The sequence below is a fragment of the Melospiza georgiana genome, chromosome 3 (genome assembly GCF_028018845.1).
Source record: "Melospiza georgiana isolate bMelGeo1 chromosome 3, bMelGeo1.pri, whole genome shotgun sequence".
NCBI classification, from domain to species: domain Eukaryota; kingdom Metazoa; phylum Chordata; class Aves; order Passeriformes; family Passerellidae; genus Melospiza; species Melospiza georgiana.
In genome coordinates, this window is record NC_080432.1 from 49,219,782 (window position 1) to 49,239,985 (window position 20,204).

General features: G+C 35.4%; 1 protein-coding gene across 1 annotated transcript in view; it reads left to right on the plus strand.

The window, feature by feature from the left end:
- TTC27 (tetratricopeptide repeat domain 27) overlaps window positions 1–20,204 on the plus strand; it is a 112,795-nt gene that overhangs the window by 12,010 nt on the left and 80,581 nt on the right. Inside the window, exons 4-8 of the mRNA XM_058020709.1 lie at window positions 4,537–4,677; window positions 7,388–7,490; window positions 9,763–9,927; window positions 13,884–14,020; window positions 16,656–16,768. Coding sequence (XP_057876692.1) covers window positions 4,537–4,677; window positions 7,388–7,490; window positions 9,763–9,927; window positions 13,884–14,020; window positions 16,656–16,768 — 659 coding nt within the window. The remainder of the gene's footprint in view (window positions 1–4,536; window positions 4,678–7,387; window positions 7,491–9,762; window positions 9,928–13,883; window positions 14,021–16,655; window positions 16,769–20,204) is intronic.

The window sequence follows — 20,204 nt, forward strand, 5'->3', positions numbered from 1 at the left end:
TAAAAAAAGATTAAAAATACTGAATTCTAGTTAAGGTGGATTAGCAGTTCTTGTTTTGATCTTGTTGGGGTTAGACTACAACATTATTAATGAGCTCAGTGCTTAAAATAAGTGGCTTATAGTAATGGGCTCCTTGTGTCTTAAGAAAGTTTTCACTGCCTCTGCGTGTAAGGGAATAAAAGATATGAAACTGTTGAAGTTGGAGCATCTTTATTCTGCCTTAGGTTTCAGAGCTTCTGTGTATTACCTCATACAGCTGAGCTCAGTATTTTTAGTGGATGAACTGGAAAATTATGTGTAGTAGTACTAATGAAGACCATTGATTAAGAATGTTGAGAGGACAAGCTGCTTGATGCCCTATTTGTTGTCTGATTTCATATTCACAAATAGAATGTATCTGGTAACAGTGAGAAGCTTCCTCTGGAAGATCTCAATCTGTTAATTGATAATACCTGTAAACAACTGGTAGGAGTTCTCCAAATACATCTATCAACAGTTCTTGCTCTTCTTTTTGTAGCTTCCAGGCTGATCCAAAGGATAAATTTTGGAATACAGTTTAATGATTTATTTTTTAAAATGTTTTTACTACTCCTTCTTTTATGCATTATTTGATCCTTTTGCTGGAAGAGACTGAAATATTGCCATGCTTCTGTTGGAATCTCTAGTCATGGTCATAATTAATATGAAAAACACTAATGTACTGTGTGGCACTGCTGTCTCAAATCCAGTGTGATTCCTTGGTCTTGTTAATTCAGTCTGTTGTGAATTCCTTTTTCAGGCCCAGTTGCTTGGCTTCTATTAGCATGCACTAGCTAGGAAGAAAAAAATATGTGCTTGACCAGCAAGATATAGGCTTTGAAAGTTATGCAGATTTCTCCCTCTTGTGGGGAACGTAAGGATGCATGATAAAGGCTAAATCTGGAGGCAGGGTCTTGTAAGGAAAGATAGTCTGCTAAAATTGCCTACAGTTTTGCCCTGCATTCTCTTGGTATGAATATAGAACAGAAGGGGGAATCTTAATGCAGAAATTAATTCTTAATGCAGTCGCTTGAAAAATTCCCCCTTAATAGCAGAGCAAAGTCACCTCATGAACAAGAGAGGGTTTATGAACAAGAGCTTTCATAACCAAAGTACTTCTTTGACTTGTAGTGCTCTCAAGCAAGATTTGCTTGCAAGAGCTCATCATGATTATCTTTAATCTGGACTCAGCTTTCCATAGGTTACCTGTTGGTGATTTGGCTTGTAAAACTGGGGACAGCCTCCTGTGTAATCTTGCCTCCTTTTCAGAAAGCTGAAGAGAAAAGTATAAACATAACAGAGAAAAGTTATATACAAAAGCAGTGTTTCCATTGCATTAGAGTGTAAAGAGTGAATTCTGTTTTCAAGGACCAAACCTTTGGCAGGTAACCTCAGTACATCCTCTGTTAATCTGAAATGTAGGTCACCTTAGCTTTGCCAAATGACAAATTGTTGTGGAGTAGTCTTTGTATTTTTAAAAATATGAGAAGCCCAGTATATATGGCTTAGTAGCCACAAGTAGAAGCTTCCTGATCTGATCATTTGTTTGTCTACATCCCACCTTTGCTTCCATTTAATCAAGTCTTCCCAAGCCTTTAGCCTGGCTTTGTCTCCTTCTTTATGTCTGCACTTACATTTTTATATACAGGGAAAGGATCCCCAAGACAGGAAGAGCTGATGAAATGTTACAAAGGCCAGAGTGGTTCTCAATATAGAAGTAAAAGCATGCTGAATGCTCACTTTGCTTCTAGTCTATCATTAGCAAGAAAAGAACACTAATTCCCTAAACTAAAATTCTCATACACTCTATTTTTAGAGCTATTGAATGTGAATGGCAGGAGCTTTCTTCTGATTTTTATCATTACTCAGGTGGCTCCAGTTGAGCAGGGAAATACTTTTTGAAATACTGTGAAAATTGAAATACACAGGAGTACTGTCCAGCTTGCAGTTGATTCAGGGCTTTAGTAGTACTAACTAAAAAGTAGCCATTAAGTTACTGTTTGTAAGTTGAGTATAAAACAAATAATCTCTGTGCTTCAGAGATTAAAAATACTGATCTTGAATTGAGCTTAATTTGTATGTATTTTGTGGTTTGATTTGTGATGGTCAAACAGAACCACTTGCAGGTCCAGCAGAAGGTAGAGGACTACTCCAGTGATTTCTCTGCATATGTTATGAAGTAATTATCTAGTATAATGTGTCTGTGCTTTAAGAATTACTCCTGAATAAAATAATTATACCTTGTGATAAGTTTGATGAAGAATAGAAAGACTCAAGAATCTAACCCAGCTTTACTGGCTAAGGAGCATTATATTAGCAAATCTTGGGTTGTGTCTATTTTGAGATACATGAAATTTTGGAGCTACAAGATAGGTTCAATGCATTTTATGTTTAGGTGTTTAAACACAAGAACCGAAGCTCAGAATTTCCTTTTGCTCTTAGCCAATGTTTGAGATTTTGGTGGACTTCTATTCTTAACTTTGCAGTCCTTGAAGCCATAACACTAAGTATCTTCTTACTTGTAGCTGTTCTCTCACTTTAAAGACTGCATCAGGGCAGTGAATTCTGCATGGATAATACAGGCTGGAAAAATGAATGTTGATTTAAACTTTCTCAGGTAGAGGATGCCGGCATTTCTGGATGGGATTTATTTCATGAAAAAAGCATATAGATTTGTTAAAAAATAGAAGATAGCATTTCTTTGGCTCTGGGACTTGTTGGCTTATTGTCAAGGCTGTAATATGTCATCTCAACTTTCCCTTCTTCCTCCCTCATTCCTTGTTAACGTTACATTAGCAGGAATGAGGTTTGTGGTGAAAGGACCTGAAATGTGAATTTGAGATTAATTTATTACTACAGTGCTTAAACAAGTACTGATAACTCTAGCATTGCAAGGCTGTTTCTGAAAAAGGTTTTATAACAAATCTCCTTTGCTTTCCTGTTGGATATTTTAAGTGTGGTCTACTCTAATTATAGAAAGAATCAAAAACATGCAGATAGGAAAAAGTTTACATTAAACTGAAAACTGTATTGACTGTCCCATTATGTGTGTATTTGAAAAATTAATATTTAGAAGTACTGATTGATGACTTTCCCCTCTCAAAATTACAGATGTTGATAAGGTTATTCCTTTCTGAATGGCCAGAGGTGCAACAGATCCAGTATATTTCCAGTTGACAGTTTTTTTCCTTTATTCTCAAGTGGTTTGTCTGACTGTTGTGATCATAATTTTCCACAGTGGGATTGAAATGACTGCAGTGATGTCATACAGGAATTCCCCTTTGTCCAAAATCATTGTCTGCAAAGTAAAAGTATTTTCAATGCTAATGCTAACTAAAAAACCCCATAGTAAATCAGTGTAAACTTAACAGATAAACTTAAAGATTACTCTGTTATTAAACAGAATAAACTTCAAGATTACTCTGTTATTAAAAGGTGATGTTGGAGATTCATATAGCATAACAATTTTTGTCTTTGATATAACCTGTTGATACAGGAATTGAGAAGAGTTTCAAATAACTCGGGAATTATTTGTTTAGTTTGAAAAGCTGAAATGTGATTCGAGTAACTTATAGCTTGGTTGTGTAGGCTGATTCAGAATCTTTCCCAGGCAAGTGACTTCAATGCAAGCTGTCATTGAACCTTCTGTTCTGCTTTCTCCTTTCCATTCCCCTTTGCTGCCCCTTTTATAACAACTGAAAACTAAAACCTTATTTTTTTGTTCATTAGGGAAATCTGTCGTATGAGAGCCAGGAATAGACTGATAAATGGACATCTCCCTGAGCCTGAAGATAAACTGCTCAAATGCTTTCATTGTGTTAAAAGGCAGGGGAGAATAGGTGACTGTCAGATGAGGTGACAGTCACCACTGAGAGTCCCTGGAGAGCCACCTCAGGGCCATTAAGTGAAAGTGTTACTGTAGAGAACATCATACAGGAATGCATCCAAAGCAGAGAGAGTTTTTTATTTATCAGACAAAGGGAATAAGGGCTCTGATATTGCTGCTCTGATGCCATTCCAACAGGAAGCTCCCTCTGGGGATAGAAAACATAACATATACTGACAACACTGCAGGAATATCTAGTGTGTTTCAGTGCTGTAGGTTAATTTAATTATAAAATTTTGTTTCTGTGATTGCAAATTGAATGGCATGGATTTACCAAGCTTTTCTCCTTAGATCATGGGAATGAATGTATTACTGGAATGTGTTTGGGGTTAGTTGACTGGATGACATGGCATTTCAGGTGGGAGGAAATCGGTGTCCTGCAGATTGCATTGATGTTATGTATCAGGACAGCAAGAAACAGTGTAGAATTTACCATGATTTGGTAAAAGATTGAGACTCCTAGAGACAGAGTTTTAGTTTTTTTTCTTTTGTTTTGTTTTTGGGTTTTTTTATGTTTTGAACAGACATTTTCCCTAAATACTTTAATAGCTTTTTTTCTGTTCTATGTTACATTATTTTTTAAATAAACTTAAGTTTCCTGAAACTTGTCTTTTTTTCCCCCCTTCTTTTAGCCAAAAATGCTGCATGCAGCTATTCTGAAGATGCTGGTTCTAGATGGTGAATCAGTTTATAGTTTGACTTCTCATCCTATTTTGCTGCTTATAGCCAGGATAATCCTTGTGAATTCAAGACACAAACTCACATCTCTCCAGGTAAGAAGTATGTGACTAATGACTATGACTACAAGCTACTGCTTAATTGGTTCTCTCATTCTTTTCTTCGTACCTCATTGACTCATTCTGACTTCTATTTCTTTCCTTGTAGCCCCGAGGTTCTTCCCTCTAAGAAACAGTTAGGACAAAGTGATTTCAATTAATCACAAGTATCTTCTTCTTAAAGATAAGCTAGTTACTCACTGTCTTCCCTAAAAAAGAGGAAAGAGGTCTTCATTAGCTGGAAAATGAGAAAATTTAATACAGCCAACTTTATCCAGACTTTATACTTTGTGATATTATTTGTCAGGAGGTTGCTGGGAATGCCCAGTAATGCAGCTTACATGTCCCTATACCCTTTTTAACAAGTTTTTGGATACTGTTAACCATTGCTGTATGAATTCTAACTCTAAATCTGTGTTGTGTTTGTGTGTTAAAAACAAGCAGACATGATGAAGCACTCTTAGAGGCTCTGTACCTCCCTTGTAGTTCGGCAGCAGCCTGGTTGGTAGCAGGGCTCTCTGGAAGCAAGGGACCTTTAACAGCAGCAACTTCTTTTTATTGAATTCCAGCTGAACAGAATTTGGCTAGAGATCAAAATGCCACATGGCCTCTCTTTATGCTTGGCTGACAACATCCATTCCCAGCTGGGTCTTTGTATGAGTGATGAATTAAACTGTGTGGGAGATGTTGGCTGTACTGCGTTTCTGGAAGCCAAGTTCTTCCATCGTTTTCCCTCTTATTCACAGATGAGTGCTGTTGAATTTCAGCAATTGGGTCAGTCAGATAAACAGCAAATGTACCTGGTATAGAGAATTCCCCTGATGCCTCCCCTAAGAATAACATAATGGGGAGCTTTATTCTACAGGGTTGAGGTTCAGTTATTTTTGTCTACATTAAGTTTGAATAGTAGTTCAAAGGCAACAGCTGATAGGAAGTACTTTCATCAACAGGTTGATGTAGCAATTAAAGCTTGCCCTTCTTGTTCTTTTCAGCTTGATTCAAAGGTGGCCTCTTAATACTTTTGCTGTTTTAATAGTAGTGCACATAAATTTAAAACAAAGTAAAATGCTTCAAAATGTATTATCTAGAGCATTAATAAAGCCCTGTATGATACTTCACATGTAAGAGTAAATGCTTAAAAATAATCCGTAAGTTTTCAACTTGGTTCCCAGAAAACATTGCTGATAGAATACTGTACACAGCTCTGCTGGTTTATCTGAAACTTTAAAAATATATTCTCACTGATTCTGTAATTTCTAAGTGGTGAGCATAAGGCCTCAGGACATTGTATCATTAAACTGGATACTCCATTGTGTGGGAAAATTAATAGTTCATTGCATAAAGCTAAACTCAAGTAATTTGAAACTTGTTACTTAAATTGATTATATTTCTAAATAAATGATGAAATGTTGGGATTTGACCTCTTTCATGAAGCCTGTTTGTGTGCTTTACTCTTTCCAGCTTGATATCAAAAGTCATCTTTCATTGCTCTTGGAAAGAGATGCTATTATTCTTTTTGATAGTTCCGATCTAGGGACATTAGCATCAGCTCCATGTAATTAGTTTAGATGTTTGTGCTTGAATACTGCACAACCCTTAGGTCAGTCTGGAGCATAAGTATACCTGCATAAAAATTCCAGAAGATGGGTGCCTCTAAAACAATCAAACATCTTTCATAGAAAATGTTTGGTGTGCTAGCTGCCCCAGAACAAATAACAATCATAAGAGCCTCTGTAGAGGTGTACTCTGCATTCACAGATTATAATCTTAAGTATAATTTTGAGACTAGAGTATTGAAATTAACTTTCCCATGCATTTTATCCTGTGGCAACTAGAGAAGAGGTTAATAGACTGTGGGGAATTTATGGTTAGTGTACACAGCTTTCTAAAATCAGATATTTCCTGGGCTGTGGTTCAGCTCTGCATGCTGTGGAGTGATTGCTTAGTTCAGTAACATCTTTGCCCTTCTGAAGTTCACATACAGACATTAGAACTATCAATTGGGATTGTAATGTGTTCTCAAGAGCAATTCTGCTCCCATTCTGCCTCTCTCAGGCTAAATTATGCCACCTGAAGAAATAAAAAAAGGTGAAACAGAACAGGAAAAAATGCATAGAAGGGTGACAGTGGATTATCAGAAATACTGAATGGCTTCCATACAAGCAGTAACTAAATAGTTAGGACTCTTCAGGCTGGAAGATTGCTGAAGAATGAGATCATGGCTTTCTATTAAAATAATCTATGTGACAGAAAAGAAGATAAGTAAGAAACAGCTGGATTTGGGGTTTTGGTTTTATTTTGGTCCTTTTCTGTTACAAGAGTCAGGAGCTATGGAATCAAAGTAGCAAGTGACTGCTCCAAATTAAGTGTATGCAAGTATTCCTTTTTTCTGCTGTTCACAGCATTTCTTACCAGATGGTGGTACTAAAGATTTGCAGGGTTCAAAGAGCAGTTAGAGGAATTAATGGAGGGAAAATCCATAAAACCCTTGGAGCACCACAGAACTGCCTGGATCTGTTCATCTTTATGCTAGGCTATGTTTTTTTTTTTTAATAATAAAACAGCTGTTTTAGACAGGTTTGATTTTTGAAAACTAGAATTGAATAGATCACAAAGTCTGTATTTTAAAACCACTTTAGTTTTTTTCTTTTATTTTCTTAAAGGGCTATACTTGTTATGAACTTGAAGTATCCATATTTTCTTTCAGACTTTACCTTGGTGGACTCTAAGGTGTGTAAATATTCACCAGCAGTTATTGGAGGAGAGATCACCTGAGCTATTTACTCTTGCCCAGGACTGTATAAAACAAGGTATATTTCTAATTACTTATTTTATTGGCTTGCAGCATCTCTTTTAGGATATCACAGGGGAGGGGAATTTGTAGTCATAACTGTTAAAATGCTCATCAGACATTTAGGTAACTGCAATGACTAGAGAGGGAGCAGAATTTCACTTAAGTTGATATCAACTTGTAAGGCACATGCTATTTTTCAGTCTCTTAGATGAAAATGTGATTGTAGACAAAGGTTTTTTGACAGTGACTTGTTTTGAGACTCTTGGATATGGTTCTCAGAGATACATGATGTAAAATACACCTGAATATTTAGTGAGTTTCTTCCTGGTAGTTGTTGCTGGCTAGTGGCTCTTACCCGTTTATTTTCTCACTGAAGCCATCTGTTATTTCAATCAAGTACCTTCATAGTCCATAAAATACATACTTTTAAACCTTTTATTGTCTTTGAGGAGTGAGTGTCTTGAATCACCCATTTATTTGCTTGTCTATATCAAGTTCTCAAGAAAACTTTGTGTTACTAGAGAAAAAGACCTTCAAATTCAGGAGACCTTCAATTTCTCAAGTGTTAGGTCAGTATCATCACCTGAATAGAAGACAGCTGCAAGGATTCCCTGCTGTTCAGAAGCAGCCATTATGCAAAACCAGTGGGATTTGGTGCAGTTTCCCATTCCTTTGGCCATGTGCCAAACATGGTATGGGTGCCAGAAGGATGTCATAAATTTGGGACATCAGTGCTTCTGGGCCACTGCATCAGTACTAGTAATGATGTGAAGCTTTCCTCAAAGGTCCTTGAAGTCTCAAAGTGCCTAAGCCTATCAAGCACTGTGAGTAAATGCTATTTAGGCTGTGACTGCTTCTCAGTGTGCCACTTGAGCTCAACCTATGGCTTTAGCACAAGTAATCTTGTATTCATGTCATTGAACCTTGCTAGCTGTGGAAAATCTAGTTGTAATGCACAATTAAACACTATAACATGATTTTTTTCCTTTGAAATTATTTTGTGTCACTCCATTCAAAAGTTGAGTTTTGTGTGGTTTCCACCTGTACTTGCATGTCCAATATTTTATAGGCTTGGAGTAATATTTTTAAATTACTACTTTGTGGTTTTTAAAAAAAAAAAAATCTCATCTTTGGAAAAGCTGTTACTAAGCAGGATTTATCTATGCAAATTTTGATTTAGTGAATTAAAAAAGCTGTGTAAAAACTATATTCAGACTTAGCAGCTTTTTAAGTGAAAGGTTTTAAGGATTAACAAGTACTAACAAAAAAAAAAGCCTAGGAGGTTTGAACAATAAAATCTCTTCATGCTAGATTTGACTGCCAATCTCTAAATGAAAAAAAAATTAAAAAAATTAGAGAAAATGTTTAAAAAATCCTTGATAATACTGTTTTTTATAGTAAGACTTTTTAACATCATTAATAAAGCTTATTTGAAAAATTAAGCATAAGAAGCCACCTCAGTGCTGTAACTGGGTAACCAGTCCTTTTTAAGTACTGTGATGCTATAAGATTTTTTGGAATTCTTATTATCTAAATATTTTTGCAAAATGCAGAAATAAAGCATGAAGCACAAAACTCACTTCCATTTAAGACTAATCAGATTAATAATTTTCAACTTAATGTCTGTATTTGCAGGATTATTCTCTTGTAACTTACTGTATTTTGATAGAACTTAAATATATAGGAAATGCAAATGCTTTTATGCTGAATGAAAAAATTCAAGTCTTCTTTCTCAAACACTTCAGATCTGTTCACAGAGGTATTTTTTCCAGTTCAGATGAAGAACATGGTCTTTATCACTCAGGAAGTCAATAGTTATTTAAAAAACCAACAAACAAAAACTCAACACACAAAAAACAGCCAAACAGAAAATGTCTTACAAATCCTAAGCCACCATTCAATGCTTGGTCTGCTGTTGAAACTTTAATTAGAAGCTTTGTACTTAAGGGGTGGGTATTAGCTCAATATTTTGTTCTTATGTTCTTTAGAAGGTCCAATACAATTGGAGTTGTTTATTTTCTGCAGAGGTGATATTTCCCACTTCAACTTTGCTGTTAAATATAAGCAAAGATTGGACTTTTCTTTTTTCCGGTAATAATCCTTAGATATAAAACTTGAAAAATGCTTTAAATCACATATATTTTCTATACACTGTTAGTGAATTTTTAAAGGTGTGAAGGTGTAAAGAGCAACAGACTTTCTCTCATGGTAGATTGCTAAAATGGTATTTTTAAAATGCCATTCTCCAGAACTGCATTCTCATCTCTTTTCTTTTTCTTAATTTGCAGTGACAGAAGCAGAAGCTTTGTTCACAGGGGGTGAAAGCTGGCACTTAGCAGTTCAGTTCCATCTTGAGTCTGCCTATACCTTTTTGTTTTACTATGAATATAAAAAAGCTAAGCACTGTTTCAATATGGCTAAAGACATAACAAAACTGCAGATTAATCTTACAGGTAAGTTTTGCTTGCAAAGTCTAAGAGGATGATTGGTTGGACCAAACTAACCTATGGCTTGTTGTGGCTTTTTTGACATTTCCAGGGAATAAATAACTGTACTTTGAAAAAGCTTGATGTTTAACAGGTAGGTCTTACTTGTTTTCCAAGAATTAGTATTGCTTACAAGAGAAATAGGACATTTAGTTGAAAAATCATTCCTGAATGGTTATTTGAGGAGTTGGGGTATTATAAGCATTCTTCCTAGTGTTTCATGTCAAATTCTATGTCTCGTTGCATCTGCTGCTGTCATGATGAATATTTTTTGTTTTGTTTATTTGGAGACACAAAGGTGTCTGCATGATATTTGGTGCAGTCTTTCACCTTTTGTGCCACTAGCCTAGATCTGCTCTGTGTAAATAGCTTTTAGAAGTCACTCCCAGGACTGGTATCATCATGGAAAATAAGTAGGGAAGTTAAATTTCTGATGAACAGAAATCACAAGGATTCAGTCACTATGGAGACTTTATAATTGTCCTTTCAGAACCTATTCTTTGGTGTCAGGAGGATCAGAGTGCTGCACTTAAAACCTTCCATGTATAGATATTGATCTGTGGTCTAGCTGGTCCTGCTAGGCAATCAAAATGACATAAAATCACACCTTTTCTTTGTGAGAACTTGTGATTATACCTGAGTAGAAATGCAGAAAATCTTTATCTGGTTTTTCTTGTGGGAAGTGCTAAGGAGCTGAAACGTGCAGCTTCCTTACTTGTTATATCACTGTATGTCACAAGGCTCATGCTCCTTCATATCTAGGTTGGAGATGCAGCTAATCCTATTTATATAATGAATCATTTTAATAATTTAATTTAAAATACCCGAAGCCATCAGCAGCAAAAAAAAAAAAATGCTAAAGCACACAAAACAACAAATAATAACCCAAAGAAACACAAGCTCTCAGAAATTACATGGAACTCCATGCTCATTTATTCAAAAGTCTTAAAAGCTGACTTTGAAAGATGTGTAATGAAAATAAAACATAATAGTTTGTATCTGAAGGTCATCTATATATTTCAATGGATCCTATCCTCTTTTCCCTGTATGCATGTGGTGTGTTCCAAGTATTTATTGCCAGCTTGGTATCATAAAGTACCTTTCTTTAAAACGAGTCAAAAATTTTCTTGGTTATTTTTTTATATTAAAAATGTCACTACCTATGATGGTACTCTAGCTATAAAAATGCAATTAACTGAGAATAAGTAAAATCAACGAGACAGTCTTGGTGTTGGATTTTTTTTTTTTCCTATGAAGGAGATCTTCAGATTTTGGATTAATAATTTCCTTAAACCAAATTTAGAAACAAACCTTCTTGTTTGGAGAAGGAGGAAAAAAGATTGGATGCAGTGGAATTATTTCTATTTTTTATTACTTTACTAAGAAGTTATGATAGTCCCACAGAAAGACTGTGGTGATACAGTATCTTGGAAAAATGTTGTGAAACTCCTAAATGTTCTGTGGTTTATCTCCATAAATCTATTAACATAGTTATGTCTAACCTGAAGGCAAATGAACTGAACTGAACATGTGGGAATTGTTGGCATTCTAGACAAATTCATTTGACATGCATGTTTGGGCTAAATGGGAGGAATGTTGCATCATCGAAAAAGACTTTGTTTAATGTAAAAATCCAAGCTCTAGCAAAGACATTTTTAAGGCTTTTGGGAGGGATTTCCTTTTTAGGAAAGGATTTGGAGAGTTTATATGCATTAATGGTTGTAATCCTTACTAGCTGAGTATTGTATTACAGCATGGAAATATATATTGTTCTAAGAACAGAGTTTTTAGGGCCAATATTTTCCAAAGTTATTTCAGAAATGTGTGAATAAATCATACTTGGTTTGTGTAAGTTTTTTAAGTCTCAATAATCCCAGTATGTATAGTGTTCATCTTTTATTGAAAAGCATCATTATGCTCCTCACAATGAGGCATAACCATCAATAACTCTAGAAAACAATTTCCAATATCCTTCTTGCATATAAATTTAGTGAAATGAAGAGTAGTAATCGAAAATAAATTTAAAATCAACAGATCTAGAGGATTAATAATTCTGAACTCTGAGATCTGTTTATTCTTTTCATACCGAGTAACACATCTCTGGGAAAATGAACACATCACTTTAAATATGAAACAGAAAGTAAAGTTTCTGTGTAGGTTCCTTTTACTTTGGGAGGATATACCATAGAATGTTAAGGGTTGAAAGGGACCTTAAAGATCAAGGACAGGGGCACTTCTCAGTACAGCAGGTTTCTCAAGGTGTTATCCAGCTGGCCTTGAGCACTGCTGTGGTGGTAGTGGTATAAACCAACCAAATGTTTTTTCAGCTTTAACACACGTGATAGATATTTTTCAAGTAAAAACCAGTATTTTGTCCCTGTAATAGCAAGAAATTCTTAGGTTTAAAAAATGGGGTGGGAGGTGTGAGAGCATAAATAAATCCCAGTTTCTGAGTGGTAGTAAGCAATTTTATTGGTATCCAGAATAACTTTGCAAGTGTTTCCTTCAGCTGTTTAGGCAGTAAGACATAACAGGAAGTGAATTACAGCATAGTGATTTTCAAGCAATATTAAAATAGAGGATTGAATGCCACTGTGTAAAATTAGTAGGAATCATTAGACAGTATTTTGCTCTGTGTGTCTCTCTGCAGTGTGCTGTGTGATTTTCAAAGTGATATTTTTAGAACCTTTTTCATTTCTTCATAAACTCTTAATACAGGGCTTTTCCACTAAAAGGGGTAATTGGCAGAAATGAAGAAATCAGTTTAATTTCTGGCTTCCCTGCTCATCTCTTTCCACTTCCAGGAAGACAAGTGTGTGACTGCTATTTCAGTCCCTCTGCTGGATGAGGTTTATGGACTGTGGCCTCATCATCAGGCCTTTGTCACATGAGCAGTCAGTCATCTTTACCTCAAAGATTTTATATACTGAAAATTTTTCAAAATTATCACAAAAATAAGAACTTTATTTCATCTTAATTGGTTCTGCAAAAGCAGCAGATGGATTGCTAGCAGTGGATTAGCTCTCATTCCTCCATTTTACATTGTATTACAGTAATAATGAACAAGCAAACCTTCAAATTTTATAGAGTAATTTTTAGCTCCATTTTTGGCTCTGGTTATGAGCTAAAATTCTGTTATTTTAAGTTATTGTCCTGAAATTACTCTTTTATTTCTCTGCATTTTACAAGCAAGTTGCTATCAGAAGAGGAACAGATGTTTTTCCTTGCAATTTGGTATCAGTGTCAATTACCACTTTAAAAACTAATAAAAATTGTCAGTGGGTCCAATAAGGAACTGAAGAAACAACTCTGGGTGGGGTCTCACGTTGTGCATTCTGAATCTTGGTTAATTCATTATAGAGCCTTCACTGGTTTGCTGTTTCACTCACTCCTGATATTACTTTTATGGTATCTTACATGCTGTATTCTGGTAACATCATGTCTGTGATCCTTTTTCAAAGGATCTAACTCTTCAGATGAAGATTTGAAATATTTAAAATGATGGCCTGTAAGATATTATTAAGATATTATGGGATTTCCATTTGCATAAATATCTCCATGTTGTCACTAACTTCTAGCAGGCAAATTGAACAATTGTTTCTGGTTTATTGCTTGGAAATAAGCAGAGAAGTGGTGAAACTTGATGACTATGAGTTTTCAAAATGCTGGTTTATGGGGAATTTAATTAAAAGCAGCTTTGCTAGACCTATATAGCTGTGTTTGTAACGTGTATTACTTTGTGTGTTTGCTGGCAGTGAGAACACTGCAAAGAGATCAAGCAGAGGCTAACCACTGCTAAATTTTATAGGTTAATTCTCCATGTATTTCTCTATTTTGTCTGGGGTTATTTTGGTAGTAACTCTCTAGTATACTATTAGATAAATGGTTTGTTGTGTTCATTAATATAAACATACTTTCTGTAGGTGCTTTGGGGAAGAGAACACGATTTCAGGAAAAATACGTTGCACAGCTTATTTTGGATGTCCAGAGAACAGATGGATTCTTCCTTCCCCACAGTGAACTAAGTCCAGCTGCAACACCTCCAGAAAGCTTGACAATAGTATGTATCTGAGAAGAATTGTTTTAATTTCTTAAAATGAAAATGTTCTGAGGCTTTTGTTGGGTGTCTACTAGGGAAAAGTGTGTTGTGCCTAGAGAAACTTAGCTGGGGTTTTTGAAAGTTCATGAAAGAACTGTGGCTCAGTAGTTTGCATAGTATTAAAGGACATGGGATAAAGCAACATATGAATGTCTGCAAGGCAGATGTGGCTACTCAGCTAAGAGCATGTTTGCAAATATGATCTTCTACAGTTCATGCATTAATTTTTAGTGACTAAGAATGATGGAGTTAGGAAAACAGGTGAGAGGCAGATTTTCAAAGTAGTCTGCAAGACATCACAGGATTTCAGAGATTCCTGTGGACTGACAGACGTATTCAGTTACAGTGCAAAGATAGGAAATTGCTCTATTTATTCCTGTGGCATGAATTATGTGAGTTGGTCCTACTGATCTTAAGGGTGTACATGATGACTTCAATTATAAATTGCTTGAGAACCACAGTATTGATTTAGGATGACATTTTTCCCCATAAGGAGATTTAAATTTATTTGAACTTCCTAAAGAAGCCAGAGATGAATTGAGCCATTATGGTCCCAAGTTTATACTTCAAGTAGGAAAGCCTTTATTAATAAATACTGTGCCTTGGTAGACTTCCAGGTCAAGCAGGGATCTTAAGCAAAAAAAATTGTCACTATTTCTCTATTTCAAAATTGAATGCATAAATATCTTAGGAGCCTAATCTAGATTTTTCTTGTTTGCCCATTACCATATCCTTGGTGTTGCATTTGATGTGATGAAACAAGGTTGACTACACATGTGACAACTTGGGCTTATGGTAGAGTTACATATGGCAACCCCTTGTGGGATAGTGAGAGCTCAGGAGAGGCTGCCTGGTGAATGTTGCACTTAGTTATAGACTTCAATTACAACTTACCTAGAACAAAATGATAGGATGCATTGTTCTTAGAGTTCCTAACTGGGATATTGTTTGAGTGTTTTTTCCCAGTTACTCACAAATTTCTGAAGTATTTGCTCCCAGATCAGTTGCTGTGAAAGGAAAGCCTCAGGCTTGAGGTGATTAATAAGGACTCTTGATATGAAGTGGTATGTTAAAATAGTCTCATCAGTTTTAAACAATTCAGAGCTGTTTTTATGTTTTAAGGAATGGAAATCATGCTTTAAAGCTCTGGCATACAGTTACAGTTGAGTTCAGTTGATCAATATTTGTAGTGAAGCTAAAGTAATTAGGACCATTTATACAAGTTAGATTTTTTAAATTATTTAGGCCTGAAGGAGGAAATTGTAATTTATGTTACACCTGACAAAGTATCATTATACTAGTTCAAAAATAATTTTCCACTGGAAGTGTTAGATAATCCTTCTATAGTTTAATACAGTAAGAGAAGAAAATGATGGTAATAAATTTGACTTTAAAACTGTGAATATCTTACTTATCCTCTTAAAATGAAAACTTATTTTCTTCATATTCTCTGTCAAATCACAATTTCCTTTCATTTATATAGTGATAAAATACTGTTGATAAATGCATATAACTCACTTCAAAGCATTCCTGTTTGCTCTTTGTTCTTCTGTGGACCTTCATTTTGATCTTGCCAACAGAAGATATGAATGAGAAACAGCTACTACTGGGACACTGAAAGGAAATTAATAGGAAATTTGAAAAACTGTTAATATAAATCCATTATCTGTTTGTAATAGTTTGTAAAAACTACTACTGGTAACTAAAAACCAGTAGTATGATAATTGGTTTCAGGACCAGTTTTGGTTTGGGTTTGTTTTTCAAGGGGAGAAGGAAGAAGTATTATTACAGCTACTTCCTCTTTGCTTGCAGCCAAGGAAATCTTTCATTGTTTTCCAACAAACACCGATTCTATGAAAATGCTAATTTGCACTTTTCAGACATAGATTATATTATTTTCTTCTTCAAGTTAAATAAATGGTACACAGTGAACTACAGGTAGCTTTTGTTTTTTTTTTTTTTTGGTAAAACTAAGGACTCTTTAAATAGAAAGTGTGTTCCGGAGGAAATTTTATGGAAAATCACAGGTAGTTGTCCAGGAGTAAGGGTTTTCAGAATGTGCTGGCTCAGTGAGGTCTTTTCAGTCTCTCCTGTTTTTTGGGTTTTTTTAATTTACCTTTACTGCCAGAAGTCATGGCTTATGTAGTTGGCTTTTACTGATACTTAAACAGGAATCCTTCAATTCCCAGATGGTTAGCCTGAAAACCCACATTAATGACCATAACATCAATTTGTTTCAGTTGTGTGTACATATATAGTAGAGGATGAAATTGTTGATAATTCTGTGAGTAACAGCTTGAAAAGGGAAGCTGCCTTAAGGCTTATTTAAAAAGAAAATTGATATTAGCTAATCTTAGAGTTGCTCTGAATGCTGTTCCTCATGCATAAGAAACAGTATATTTGTAGGAAAGATGATTTGGGTGATAATTCCTTGTACTGGATTCATTACTTAGTTATTCTATCATAATGGTAAATTACTTTCCATTGTGTCATTCTTTAATGGTAGTAGTATCCTTTTTCAAACAAGTCTATATTTTTTCATATTTTGAAGGCAGAATTCTGTCTATTTTAAAATATTGTTTTTTTCTTCCGACAGAATTATGATTTAAATGATGACACGCTGCTTAATGAGATCAAATTAGCAGATGCTGATCAGTACCAGGTACCTGATTTGTGTGCAGAAGAGCTTGCTGTAATCCTTGGAATATGGTAAGTTGGTTTATGGTTACTTTAAAACAAACCCAAAGAAACAACTGCATGAATCATTATTACAATGAAATAATGGAATGGTGAGTTGAGGGGACATGTTTTCCTTATTATATAGTCTGGCTAAAAGATTTGCATTATAGATGGATAACATTTTCAGTTTTCTCACAGTGAGCTGTAGTGTCCAATTGAGAATTTTAGCAATATTTCATTAATAGCTATATTGTTGTTTTATCTTTAAAAAGCTCTATATTCTTTGTGCTTCCGGTTAGTTACATTTCAGATTTCAGCTGGCATTAGCTACCATACAGCGATAGCACTTCAGTACTTCAGCGAATTTTGAAAACATATTTCAGATTCTGCAGTTGGCAGCTTCCTGTGAGGATCAACCATGAAGCAAATGACCTACTACTCACTGAAATGGGAATACTTGTATAAATTCAGTGTCTTTTACTAGTTAAAAACTATAGTATAAAGTCCTTGTGATTCTGCACCTTTGTTTTTTTCATCTTTTAGAAATTATATGCTATGTGGGTTTTGTAAATAGCATAGGAGAGTAAAAGGCAGGCCTGAGGTCTGAGGATCAGAAGTCAGGGCATGTAGAAGCATAATATAGTCAGTCAGTGACTGTGGTGCAGTGTTCACCATCGCTGACTCTCAGAGTGCTTTTCTGATCTATGAGTTGCAAAATGACGGAATCTGTTTGATCCAGTTTGAGGGCCATGTGGTGAACAGTGGGTTGACATAAATTCTTAGCCCACTCACTTTTAGTCTTCCACACTCTGACTCAAGTCAAGGCGAAGCTTTTCCCTTGCTGAGGACCATTATCACGAGCACTGTGTTTTTTAACATAGTATTGTTTTATGCTCAGGTTATATAATCCTTCCTGTTCCCTCCCTTCTGAAGGAAATTTTAATTTACCTATTGCTCTTTTTTGTTTTATTTTCCTTTTTTTAAGGGTACACTTTCAGTTTTACATTGGCGTGGTGCACAGTAAGTTTTTTGATCACAGTGTTTGAGTTTGAAACCATCACTGTCATGTTCTGAGCAGTGGCTAGGAACCATATTGCCTGCCAGTTGTGTTTGGCAAGACAAAACTAAAGACAACCAACCAAATCAGTGTTGCTTCTCTGAAGGATTGGCAAACCCCATTTAGTGGGTAGGGTGATGTTAAGTGACTGAAGCTGTCTCAGTCAGAGATGGAGACTAAGATTTGAGATCCAACCATGTTGCAGAAAGGGTGTTGTAATAGGATGTCAGCTTTGAGATTTCTTCTTGTAACAGGGGAGAGTTTAGGCTTGGATTGCTGGCTGTACCCTTGGTGTCCATATTAGCTATTGTATGTCACTTTGTGAGGAAGCATAGACATGTTAAAGCATTTAACAGCATTGGCTTTTAAGCAAAACATTCTTCTCAAGCCTTCTTCTATAGCAGGCTCTGGGCTTTAATGCATGAGAACTGCAATTCTGGAGGGTAAATGCTTCATTTAATAATTAATAAGTTAGCTTTAGAATTCCTGTAAGCTGTTTCATTTTTAATAGCTTTAGCAATATTCCTTAATGTTTTTCATCTTTCAAAATCAGTTTTTGAAACAAGTAGTCATAATCCAGAAAGTGATGCTTTGATGACTATTAATTCCACTGTTTCAAATATGGGTCATTAAGTCCCAAAGTTTGTAACTCATTAGTTAAGCTGAGTACTTTATCCATTAGGTTGTCAAGGTAGACCTGATTAAGAATTAATCAGATTTAAGAATTGTTTGTAAGCTGCTGACAATTAGCTTTTGTGGTTATACTAGAAAATACCTTTTTCTGCTGCACAGTACATCTTACTCCAAGGTTCTGTTTAATCTATCTAAAGAATGTCTGTTTCTCATTGTTGTCTTTCCCCCTTTTATTTCAATAAACTCCTTAAGACAAGACTCAAGAGTGGTGAGAAAATAGCTTACAAAACTGAATGATGTGATGATTAGTGACTCCTCTTCATATTGCTATGAAAAGATCCCTCATCTTACATCTTACATAGTAGATCCTAAGTTCCACTCAGATTTCAACTCCTGAAATTCTCTGGGATGAACTGGTTTATCTGTCCTTGAACCAGAACAAATACAGGTCATAGAAATTAAATGTTCATAAAGTAGTCTGACAAGAACTAACAGAGTCATTAGAAATGCTTAAAAGTAAGGTACAATTCTATTTCAGATTCACATTTTAGCTTTAAATTTTACTTGATTCGGTACAGAAAAATAATTAAAACAATTTAGTGTTCTTCTGTCTTTCAAGACTTACATTTTTGCACTTACTTGTCTTCAGGCTTTGTCAATGCATGTGGCAGAAATGGAAATCAGAAATCTATTTTAGCACTGTTTTTATCTGGAAGAGCTGCATCTATTAGCTTCAAAAAGGAGTGACAAAAATTGTTCTAGAATAAGAAGAGGATTAATCCTTCCTGCTTGAAACAATTTATTTTTAGGATGATGAAAAATAAGTTCTACTTTTGTCGCAATGTAACTGTCCCTTGGTTTACCTGTGCTTTTCAAAGGCTATGGTCATGTCATTTAACATTCTGGTTGCCTAAGTGCTGTTGAGTTGCTATAATCCTTGAACTTTTCTTGCTGCCTTTTTTTCCTCTTTTTTTTGTGGTTGTCTCCCTCCCCCCATGCATAGAGAAACTTGCTGTTGTTTACCTGAAGTCAGTTGACTTGAGTTGACTACGTCCAGCCAACTAGAAGTCTGTCTGCTAGCAGCTGACATTGAATATGATAAAAAGGTTTAACTGGAGCAGTGAAATTCTTTACGACTCTCCTGTTTGCATGAAATTTTGCACAAGGCAGGGAAAAACTAGTGAGATAGATATCTATATGTAGTTATAGGTATTTATCAGAATTTCTTTCCTGGATGTTACCTAAAAATTTCAAAACAGTGCACCAACAGCATATGCTTCTTTTTTTTTAATGTAGGGAGGTGCGGGAAAATATACTGAAGCAATAGTTAATAAACTTTCCTTTATGTCCTTGTGGCCACAGTCAAATAGCTTGCTGAAGCTGATGGTGTTGTGAAACATCAGCATAAATGGTATGAAGTGTGTGTGGAACCTCCATCATGGGAAGCCAGGGGAACAGACTAGGTAACAACCTGTCTGGAGAGGTTGCAGGAAGAAGAGCTGGAAGAGCTCTCAAGCTCTTCTAGAAATTGTTCTTAGTAGTCTGTGTGCATTTAAGGAGAAGAAATCATGCTTGAATAACCAGGCAAAGTAATCCCAAAGTAAGTTAAGTAATGTAAGTTAAGTTAAGTAATAGGTTACAGACGTAATTTCAGTCTGTAACCTATTATCACAATAAGTATCTTTGCAATTTTAGCCTAGAATGTGAAGCCTGCTGCAAAATTCAGTGTGATAAATTTGGGCTTATGTATATAGCCATTATATGGGTTTGGTGATG